The sequence below is a fragment of the Callionymus lyra genome, chromosome 2 (genome assembly GCF_982586985.1).
Source record: "Callionymus lyra chromosome 2, fCalLyr1.hap1.1, whole genome shotgun sequence".
Classification (NCBI taxonomy): Eukaryota; Metazoa; Chordata; class Actinopteri; order Syngnathiformes; family Callionymidae; genus Callionymus; species Callionymus lyra.
Window position 1 is genome coordinate 8,295,662 of NC_141819.1, and position 12,081 is coordinate 8,307,742.

Here is a 12,081-nt window from a genome sequence, read left to right on the forward strand (position 1 = left end):
GCATTTAGATACAGGTACTGCACACAAAACACAACTGATCTAGGAAATATTGAAGTACGTTGTTATGTTTACATGTGCTATCTTGTAGAAGAAACTTTACCAAGGCTAACAAATCTAACAAAAATGTGAAAAAAGGATTCAAGTTTTCCAAAAAGGAAGAAGGTTTTCCTTAAGCCTTTTCCTCAATTGTAGACATTCCTTGTTCTGTTTTCCAAATCGAGGGAGAATCTTTTCAGATACAGATCTATGTCTAGCTGTTCTCGAGCCTTTCATATGGCACTTTGCATTGCTCTGCTTCATCGTCTCTAACTTCTGCCAAAAGGGTTAAATTTCGGACTCCCGTCGATAGGATCGTTTGTCCAGAGATCTCGTCGCCTGTAAGCGTTCAAACTCGTGCCGACTGTTCCGGTCCGGGCTGAGGTTTGCCAGCGCTCTGCTGCCGCCACCGACATCCTCCTCTTCCTCGTCACGATTCAGGAAGGCGAGTTCGTTCTCGTAGCAGAAGGTGTTGGAACTGGGGACAAGGAACTTGTTCTCCACCATGTCCTTGGCACTACATCGAGGAGTGGTAGGGACCTCGTAGGTTTTATGAAAATGAGCGTAATCCACCTTGTAGACGTTCTTTTCTTCAAACAAAACCGGCTCGAACCGGTGACCCCAGAGAATCTCCGAGGCCAGGTAAGAGCTCCGAGCTTGTGTGGTCATGGCGGTGGCTTCTACCATCCCTTCTAATATGACCACGATCTCAAAGTCTGAAGATTCCAAATCCTGTTTGCTGATCCCAAAAAGTGGACTCTCCTCATCAATCTCATGAAGAATAGTTATCGGGGAAACTAAGAAAATCCTGTCCAGGCCTTTGTCAAAACCCACGTTGACGTCAATCTGGTCCAGAGGAATATACTCTCCCTCGTCAGTTATTCGAGGTTTTATTAGTTGCGCCCTGACATGGGCTTCTACGATGTGACTCTTGCGAAGGTTCCCGACCCTCCACATGAGGCACAGCTTCCCGTCCCGCATCGCGATGACGGCGTTGTGGCTAAACAAAAGGGTCTGCGCTCTCTTCTTGGGCCTCGCCATCTTAGCCATGATGGCGCCGATCATGAAGCAGTCGATGATGCAACCCACGATGGACTGGAAGACGACCATGAAGACCGCCACAGGACACTCCTCGGTCACACAGCGGTAGCCGTAGCCGATGGTCGACTGCGTCTCAATCGAAAACAGAAAAGCTGCCACAAATCCATTCACCTGCAGAACACAGGGCGTGAAGTTGTCATCTCCGGCCGGATTGTCCAGATCCCCGTGCAGCAATGCGATCACCCAGAAGGCCAGGCCAAACACCAACCAGGAAAGCACAAAAACAAGAGTGAAGACCACCATCATCCATCGCCAGCGGATGTCGACACACGTGGTGAACATGTCGGCCATGTAGCGCTGGGATTTCTCCTCCATGTTGGCAAACTGAACGTTGCACTGGCCATTCTTCTTGACGAAGCGATTTCGACACTTGCGGCGCGTGTGGATTTTGCCATTGCCAAAGCCATTCATGCCATGCATGGTAGTGAGCCGGAGTCCTTCCTCTTCTGATGACACAATGCTGTAGCGGTTGATCCTTCCTACGCTCATGCTCTCAGTGGCCACTGGTTCCTGGACGAGTGCGATGACGATCCTTGACCATCTGAGGATGCATTTGGGTCACTCCGCTCCGGTGACTTCACTCCAATGGCTTTACGAGTCTAAAGAAAAAACAAACACAATAGTTATGATTCAAGACAAGGGGTACAGGTCTTAGTTCACCCAAAATTCAAACCTCACTCATTTTCTACTCACCCTCAATGACTAATGGTTGGAATTATTTCAAGAGTAATCTGTTCTTTTTAGAGTTATAGACAAAAATGTTTGTTCATTTTAATGTAGCGACTGGAGCTCAGTTGTCTTCTTCTTCATCTTTGACCAAAAGGACACTTAAAAACTCTAGAACTAAGGTCCTTTAACTCTAGTCCTGAAGTTGGTCATCTGTTTTTTTCGTCTTAGTTTTTTGCATCCTTGAAAAGGACGATGTCAACAACCCCCCCCTCTAATAGCTCTGCTGAGATAACAGTCAGATATCAGGAAGGTTGCTGGTTGTTTTTTGGCTCTGCCATAGAATCAAACTGTGATTAGAAAAGTTTATCTTCCTCAAACCAAAATCTTTGACTAAAAAGAGACAATTGCATTCTTAAAGGGATAGTTCAACAAAAAAATTAATTTCACTCATGTTCTACTCGCCCTCATGTCGACTAAGGGTTGGGATTATTTTCAGAGTAATCTGTTGTTTTTAGAGTTGTAGACAAAAATGTTTGTTCATTTTAATGTAGCGACTGGAGCTTAGTTGTCTTCGTCCTCATTTTAATCCAAAAAGACACTTAAAAACATCCAAATACCTCCATACTGTTCGTCTGTAACGTCCATCTTGGATTGAAATTGTTCAGGAAAAACTTAAACAAGTCTGTTTAAGAATGTTTGTAGGAGGAGCTCAATGGCTAACATGCTACACAGACAGGATGTGAGTAAATATTGCAAGTGTTTCCAGTCTACTGTCTACAGTAGTTGAGGCTTCAATACAAGATGGACGTTACAGACGAGTAGTATAAAGGTATTTGGATGTTTTTAACCCTCGTGTTATCTCAGGGTCAAAGTGACCCAGGGGCCGAAAACAAATGTGTTATGCCTTTTGCTGCCTTTTGTTTAAGGTGAACGAACTATGAGAACATTTAAATAAGTCTATAATTTAAGCTTGTTTTGTAGCAAAAGATTTAAAAGTCTTTAAAGTATTTCTTTATCTAAACATATTGCAAGTGCAGGCACAAGATTTACGCTGATGGCCTGAGATTTTTACGCTGAATCTTTTTGTTTGTTTTATACTTCTTCATTTTTTTTTCGGAACCTTTCTCATGTCAAGCCTTCAATCCAAGAAGTTGTTACAGACGAGCAGTATGGAAGTATTGGAATGTTTTTAAGTGTCTTTTTGGACGAAGTAATCTGTTCTTGTTCTAGTTCTCTTCTGTAACGTCAATCTTGGATTGAACATGAGAATAAGTTTTAGTAAAAGAGTAAATCTTTCAAACTTTAATTTGTTTCAAAGAGGAAACACTTGATGCATTTGAAAGACTGAGATCTTCTGCTACAAACAAACTTAAAATACAAACTTTTTACATTTTTTTCCTGGATTCCTCACGTGGAGGCTTCAATCCAAGAGAGACGTTACAGACGAGCAGTTTGGAGGTATTTGGATGTTTAATTTTAACACATTTACTTATATTCTTAAATGTTATTCCTGTTTTAAGGAAATTTAAACCTGGTCAAACTATTCCGACTTTTTATTTTAGCAGTAACATGGACTTCAGTTTATGTTTTCAATGTATTTGAATGTTTTTAAGTGTCTTTTTGGACGAAGATGAAGACAAAGATAACTGAGCTCCAGTAGCTACATTAAAATGAACAAACATTTTTGTCTATAACTCTAAAAAGAAAAGATTACTCTGAAAATAATCCCAACTCTTAGACGACAAGAGCATGAGTAGAAAATGATCAAGTTTTTGGCAATTTGGAAAAGTGAAAGGGAAGTCGTACATGAGAGTATCGAGGGCCCTGCAGCTCTAAAGACAGAAAGAGGGTTAAAGACACTGAGGTTTTCATTGGGAGACAAAATAAGTATTTTAGGGATTAGGCGAAGAAGAACGTTTGAGGCTGAACCTTTGATAGATACATTCGGCTGTGTTTTGGTATATTTCAGAACAAACGTTCTGCATTATTAAAGTGTTTTTTTTCCTTTGAACTTTACCAAACTCAATTCAATTGCTCCTCACATAAGAGTCCTCACATCATTTGATGCCAGATGAAGAGAGTCCACTTCACTGGCCGGGGCGGCTCTTCTAAAACTGCTGAGTCAGCTTTTACCATCAAGAGGGCGACTCAGAATATAACGCGTCATGAATGAAGGCTGACTCTCTGACTTTGTCACTTTCATCGTGATTTTTTCCGGATTTATGTTATGGCATATTTTCTACTGACGACAGTTTGACAATAGCTCGTGTTCTCGTCTGGAACCCAGAGGGACGTCTATGTGTGCCGGGGACACAGGTGCTGCTTATAGGGACGAGAATAGGGATTTTATTGACCCCATTCTGTAGAAATATGCAGCAAGTATTAATCACTATGAAAGGATGGAACAAATATATAGGAAGTTGCTCCATAAAAATCCATTGTTCTTGGCCCTTGTCTTATTTGAAATGACCTGCTCTTGAAGTTCTAGTTCAGTCACGTTTGTCGCAAAATCTTTTCACAAGAGATTCTTCTTACTTAACCATTACCTTTAGTAGTCGCTGTAAACTAGTGGGAGAAAATATGTTTGTGATTGTATCATGTATCTATGTTATTTATCTTTATCTTTAGACTTAGATTGTATCATCTTGTTCTTTCTCTTTAGACTTAGATTGTATCATCTTGTTCTTTTTCTTTGTTCTTGTTCTTATTTTATTTGGATTATTTTTTTAATGAAAGATTGCTGTATTTGCTGTGGATAATTTGGAAAAAAAACAAATCAATAAAGTTCTACCTAACCTAATCAACCGTCCTATCAGGAGAAACTCTTCCATGTTCTGATGACAAATTGTAATTTTGGGACACACTCATATTTAACAAATATGTCACATTTATAATAGTTTTATTCCACCCAACATTATATAATCGAGGTTATTTAAGTATAAAATTATGGAGATTGTTGTCAGAATGTAAAGAAAAATGTCAATATTTTCAACGCTAGCTTGAACCTACTTCAAATAAAGGAGTAAAACTCAGTGTTTTCACACCCAAATTAAAATAAAAGATGCTTCTCCTTCACCTCCGCTGACCTGGACACTCGATTTTTGTGCCTCGGGGTCAAGACCCTTACGCCCCAGGGAGCTGGACTGAAGCCCCGAGGGGTGAGGAATACATTAATCGCTTGGCCACCTCCGGTTCTCTCTCCCTCTCTCTCTCTCCCCAGACCCAGAAGACCTGACAAATCACCCATGTGCACTCCCAGATCCCAGGTGAACATGGTCCGTCGCTCTCCTAAAACTAATCCTCTTCCCTCACTTTGTTTTCAAGCTCTGGGGTGCAAAAGTTAGACTTACTGTTAGAAAGTTTTTAAGACAAGCTCTGGTAGATGCATTTCCACTTCCTGTCCACTAATACCAGGTAGATAGTTACAAACACAGGTGTGTTGGTCACCTGTCTCCATCAGGACCACGATGTTACGTAACTGAGATGAATCCTGAGCCTGTACATTGTCCCTTAACCCTGTTGGTGCCATCACTTCATGCATGACCGTGAGCGATCACTATATCTCTGGGCTTTCATTCAGTGTCAGGTGTCCACGGAGATGGTCACTTGAAAGTAAAAACCCTGCTTGCGTCTGTGGAGTCATTAGAAAAGTGTCTCAATGTCTCTTAATGGCTGCTTGGATGGAGCTTTCAAATATGTTCGCAGCAATTTAAGTATCTATTAAAGATCAACTAATGTCAAACTCCAACTCTCTTGACTCACATGTAAGTTAGTAAGTAATTTGTATTTATATAGCATTTTTCTAGACCAGGGTCACAAAGCACTTAAACAATCAAAACAATATTCAATAAAGTATATACTTTAAAGGTCAAGATAAAACTGATAACACAACAGGAGTTCCAGAAAATCAAGGAAAAGCCTGAACAAATAAAAACGTCAGTAGACTCTTTAGGACCAGGGGAGAGAAATCCTTCCAAGCTGTTGCTCCTAAGCTTTGGAACGATCTTCTTCTCCAAGACACAGTAAGTTCCTCATCATGACCATGTTTTCAACTTATTACTTTATAAAGTTGCTTCCGAAATCTGGGCGAACGAGAGGTTACGAGAGTCCATTATGACATGATAATGGCTTCACTCCTCCTCCTGCCAGCTGTAATCATGCCCTGCTTTGTTTATACAACAAATACCTTGGAGGTGGAGACTTCCAGGATCGATGACGCGCGGTGACAAACCTTGATGCTTCTATAGGTTTTTTAAAAAAAAACAACTAAATCCACATTGTTACCATTGAAAGGTGTTTTTTGGCTTAAGAATTCTTGGTTGGTTACCATGTTTTTATGTTGTCACCAGTGATGTGACGATGAAGCTTCATGAAACAGTGTCATTATCTCCTCAGTCCACTAGATGTGACTCTTTGCTCTATAATCTATTGATTTGAAAAGCTATTCTATTGAAACCTCACATCATTTTTAAGCTGAGGGCGCCCCCTACTGTCCTCTCAAGAATATGACACTGTTTCACGAAGCTTCATCGACACATCACTCGTTGTCACTCGACATTCCTTGCAAATCATTTGATTTGTGATAACGAAGGTAAAGATAGTAAAGCACCATCTTATAGTCACCCATGTGATGGTTATACTGACCCCTACAGGTGGAAACACACACTGATAAATTCACCTAAACAAGTTGGCGCCTGTGTTATTGTGTATCGCTCGTCTGTATGTGTTGCTTTTGTTGCCCAGCAGGTGATGCAAACTAATGCAACAGGATTTTTTGGGGGCGACACAGAAGTGGATGAAACCGAGCCCGGAGCCACGATGAGCTCCGGCCACCTCCCGGGGCCATTGTGAAGAAAGAGTGGAGGATCGGGTGTCGCATTTTCCTATAGCTCACCACGCGGAACTTATCGTGTCTCAAGTGACCTGCAGGTATTTTCCTATAGAAAGTGACACCCCAACCCAGAGATAATACACCGTCACCATCAACACTGGCCCTGTCAATCAACGAGGCCCCCGATGTCATCCCTTCTCGGATCGTTTGGAAAGTAAATAAATAGATACTGGGTTTTGTGGCAACAATTCATAGAATATATGTGATTATCTTGATTGAAATCATACGTTTTCTCCGAGTCCTCAATAGAAAAGTCAGGTGGTATTAAATTAGAAGCCAATGGATTAACAGACCATCATAAGCAGCTTTTGTCATCAACTCTATTTTTAAACACGTAATCTTCCAAAAATAATCAACAACGTACAGATCTCTTTCAAATTAAGTAGCAGTTGGATACGTGTAAACATAAGACACATCACTGTATTAAATAAAATACTTATAATCTTATACCTTTTTTAAAAAATCTGAGCAGGATTTTACTTTATTCTCATATTAATACTGTATTTCTAGAACTAAAGACAACTAAATACATTTAAAATAGAGCCCAAACATGGATATTTCATCTCTTAAATCATTAATAACAATATGAAAATGTGTCGTATAAGAGCCAAATAGACATAACAAGTAATAATAAGAAATATTAGTGAAGCGTTATTTTCTGATGTAATGATTTTCTGCTGGAAATTACAAATAAATGATAAATCTGTGGTTGAATTCGGCACCAACATTGTGTTCCAAGCATTTTAAAACTGTTCGATTTAAGAAAATTAATAATAAATCAAATAATAAGGGGCGACGTCGAGTAAATCCATGATTTAAATGAATTATTTTATTCTATATTTTCAATTTTCTGCTACACTTGTTGAAGCTAATGTCAATTATATGAAGGTAAAGTGACACTATGATTTTTTTACACTTCCACCGATATATTCCCGATGGAAAGTTAACGTTTAAATAAAGAACGGTGGAGCACAGACGACGGCAATCAAAGTGCTAATGGTCTCACCCTCTCGGCGACGGCTCCTCCAGGTGCCTTCACTGAAGGGCTGGATCTTCTCTCCCGGGGTCCATTATTAAACCTGATGTAGCAGCTGCTCCATCCCCGGTTCCGGATTAATTCCGGAGAAACGGCAGCATCATCCTGAGCAGGAGCCTCGGACTGACTTTGATTTTCTTCATCCTTGTTGATCTTTGTTTGTTTGTTTGTTTTTCTTCAGGAGCTGCTGTGACACCTTGAAAGTCCGTCAATGTCAACCCGGTCAGTCATTGGTGGAAGTGTCCAAAATGAAAAGTAGATTCATCAGTTGTTCTGCCATCATCTTCTGGATCATCCTGCTCCCACTTTTTTTCCCAGATATGAACGTTGGAAAGTCCGCCGGCGACCGTCACCGCGCTCTTTATCAATCTTTTGCAATCTGATCCAAGTGGACAACGGCGCTCTCTCCTCCTCCTCCTCCTCTCTGACTGTTTCTTTCTACCTTTCAACTCTCTCTCTCTCTCTCTCTCTCTCTCTCTCCCCCCTGTGGAGTCTCTTCCATTTGCTGCCTCCCCCCTTGTTTTTCTTCCTCCTCCCCCTTCGCTCGTCGCCTCTCCTCCTCCCACGTCACTGGACGCACAGATGTTTCATTCAAAGACAGCGGCGAAGGTCACATGTTGAGATGGATAAAGTTTTAAAGATGGTGCTTGTGACCCGGGGTCAGGATGTTTGATAGCCACGTGTTGATGTGGTCTCAGGTGTGCGGTGTCATTATATATATATGTTATATATATTCTACGGCTGGATGACGAGTCTCTGCGACACCTGTCAACGACAACTCATCAGAAATATTTGACACGAGTAGCACGAGGTGATTCAAGTGTCGACCGAAGGTGTCGTGACATGAAAAAAAACCCTGTAACGATGGTGAGGATTATAAATAAACGCGTCTTAAATGAGTTCAGTTGATGAACCAGGGGCCACATATGTAACCCTTTGACTTAAGGGCCCCTCATGATGTTAAAACTACAAAACTGATTAAAAAAATTATTTATCTAAACTTTTTCCTTTCCTTTTTATTTTCCTTTTTAAGAGTCTTGTCCCTCACGATATTTTTGATAGAATATAAATATGTTTTAAAGTAAAATGTTAGCAAATTTAGCTTAATTTAATAATAGTAGGTAAGTAAGTATTAGTTATTTGTAAAGCACCTTTTCCTTGATTTTCTGGAACTCCTGTTGTGTTCTTAGTTTTATCTTGACCTTTAAAGTATATACTTTATTGAATATTGTTTTGATTTTTTAAGCGCTTTGTGACCCTGGTCTGGAAAAGCGCTATACAAATAAAAGTTACTTACTTACCTTTCTAGACCAGGCTCACAAACAAACAAAAACAATACACGGTTAAAATATATATTTTAAAAGGTCAAGATGACACAAAAACATCAGCAACAAGAAAGTTAAGAAAAAGAACAAATAAGAATGTCTTAAGATGTTTCTTGAAGGAGTCAGTAGATCATCAAACACAGATGTTTCTTGAAGGAGTCAGTAGATCATCAAACACAGATGTTTCTTGAAGGAGTCAGTAGATCATCAAACACAGAGATGGTTCCAAAGCTTAGGAGCAACAGTCTGGAAGGATTTCTCTCCTCTGGTCCTGAACCGTGTTCAGGAACCATAAGTAGATTCTGATCCACAGACCTCAGAGCCCGAGCTGCGGTGTAAGTCTGGATCAGATCACTGATGGAAGGTCTGACCATGAATAGATCTGAAAGTAAGAACCAGAATTTTAAAGTTGATCCTGAAAGAAACTGGCAGCCAGTGAAGAGTTTTAAGGATCAGAGAAATGTGAGTTCTTCTACTAGAGCGGCTCAGAATTCTGGCTGCAGAGTTTTGTATGAACTGCAGGCGAGACATATCCTTCTTGTTTAGACATGAAAATAAACTGTTACAATAGTCTAAACAACACAAACACATGGATTACAAGCTTCAGATCATGTTATGAAATCATTTTCCTAAATTTAAATATTTTCCTCAGTTGAAGGAAAGAATAATAATACATAATAACACTTCTTTTTATCGTTGCTAAGAGTTCAGAGTGTTGATCAACAGTAACATGTTCACACTCGAGATCCACATCAGTCGTCAACAAGCACACGTATCAGTTCCACCTGCATCAGTGTGGATTAAAACTATAAAAATTAACATGAACAAGGTTTCTTTTCATTGTTTTATTCATTACTAGATCAACTTGAAGTTAAGTTTTTTGTTCTCGGTCAAACCTTTTTCCTTCTTCTTTCTTCTTACAAATAAAAAACAAAAATATCTTTATCTTAATATTAAAGCCATAGTTCCCCTTAAATTCAAACTTTACTCATTTTCTACTTGCCCTCATGTCGACTAAGAATTATAAGAATTCTTAGTCGACAAGTAGACTAAGATTATTTTCAGAGTAATCTGTTGTTTTTAGAGTGAAAGACAAAAATGTTTGTTCATTTTAATGTAGTGACTGGAGCTCAGTTGTCTTCGTCTTCATCTTCGTCCAAAAAGACACTTAAAAACATCCAAATACCTTCATACTGCTCGACTGTAACATCTTGTGTTGAAGCCTCGACATGAGAAGTATTGTTCAGAAAAAACTTAAATAAATCTATATTTTAAGATCGTTTGTAGTAGAAGATCACAGTTTCTAAGCTCCAGCTCTAAGTGTGTACTCGTTGAAACACATTGCAAGTGTAAATTACACTGATGGTCTCGGATATTCAACTAAAAACTCAGACTTATTTAAGTTTTTCATAATAAATCTTCTCATGTGGAGCTTCAATCCAAGAAGGACGTCACAGACGAGCAGTATGGAGGTATTTGGATGTTTTTAATAAAAATAAAATTCTAAATTAAATGTAATCCATCTTCATTATTTCAAGTTTTATTTAGTTCTCCCTTCCTTTAATAGTTCCACAGACCCTTCATCATGTCTCACTAATGATCCTCCTGACGCTCAGTTTTCTCTCCACTTTAGACGATGGTAGAAAAAGCTGAATCCGACCATCATGTTTGGTTCGACCTCCTCTGGTTCTGGAGGATGCGAGGTCCCCCCCCCCCCCTCGACTGTAATGCTTGTTATAGAAGTGCACTGGAATTATCCGACGGAGAAGAGGCTTGTTGCTGCATCCATGGCTACAGGTCTGACACGTTCTGGAGCGAAGAAGGGGGAGGAAGAGATGAACGACGGCGTCATTCATGGCATTATGGGAAACACTCGCTTCTATGAATAGAGACTTCCTTCCAACCATGAATGAAGCATCAGGTCCAGAACATTATAGAGAGCAAAGATATGAAGGACGATAAATGACTTATGCTTAATAAATGTATACATTTAAAAAATAAATGTATAAATAAATCTATAAATACGTATCAAAATGTATAAATAAATGTTTGGATGAATATCAATATGTCAAAATGTCAAAAAAATTAAATGAGGTCTGATTTAATTTTTGTCAAAGAATGGAGATATTTTTTACGTATAAATATATAGTTTGTCATTTATACATTTTGATATTTATTTATACATTTATACATTTTGTCTTGTATTTATTTAGGTGTTTATACATTTCGTCATTTCGTTGTCCGCATGTAAATTAAGTTGACGGGTATTATATTTATCCAAAGATTTTATTTATACATTTATTTATACATTTATTCATTTTGTCGTTTATTTATATTGGTGTTTATACATTTTGACATTTCTTTGTCCATATGTAAATTAAGTTGGCAGGTATTATATTTATTTAAACATTTTATTTATACATTTATTTATACATTTATTCATTTTGTCGTTTATTTATATTGGTGTTTATACATTTTGACATTTCTTTGTCCATATGTAAATTAAGTTGGCAGGTAACATTTTATTTATACATTTATTTATACATTTAAACATTTATTTATACATCATTTGTCATCATCATCATTTATTGTCCTTCATACAAAGTGTCCAAAGAGGTGGAGAAAGAAAGATTTGAGCTGCAGAATCATATGGAATTTTATCCCCAATAGTAAACAAAATATATATATTTTTTTGGATCATTGTTTTTCTGGAGATGAAAATCTTGTTGACCATAACCACACCCGCTCTGCTGTGATTGGTCAAACATGGAGGTTTGTCCCCCAAAGTCAATAGTCAACCCCAGGAAGTCTCCATCTTCTGCAGGAGAAATGAAGCCGTTAATACGTCGGACTCCGCTCTCAGAACCTCTCCTTTGCCGAGATTAATAAAAAAATAAAACTCCAGATGTTAAAACAAAGTTGACACTTTGTCAAGAAAATACCTAAATTGATCCGTCAGTGCTTCAACGTTGTCACCTGATTGTTTACACATGATTGGCTGAAAGTACGATCGAGTAGCTCGG

The 12,081-nt window shown here is 38.8% G+C and overlaps 1 protein-coding gene across 1 annotated transcript; it reads right to left on the reverse strand.

Annotated features, from left to right (window-relative positions):
* Positions 1-311: 311 nt before the first annotated feature.
* kcnj12a (potassium inwardly rectifying channel subfamily J member 12a) lies at positions 312-8,060 on the reverse strand. Its single transcript, XM_087783377.1, has 2 exons — positions 7,704-8,060; positions 312-1,736 (listed from the first exon to the last, which is right to left on the reverse strand). The coding sequence occupies exon 2, from the start codon at positions 1,624-1,626 to the stop codon at positions 325-327; it is 1,302 nt and encodes a 433-aa protein (XP_087639503.1). The 5' UTR covers positions 1,627-1,736; positions 7,704-8,060; the 3' UTR covers positions 312-324.
* Between the last annotated feature and the right edge of the window lie 4,021 nt (positions 8,061-12,081).

What these genes read in the sequence shown, in the direction of transcription:
- kcnj12a (XM_087783377.1), bottom strand. Translation starts at nt 1,626, where the DNA reads ATGAGCGTAGGAAGGATCAACCGCTACAGCATTGTGTCATCAGAAGAG.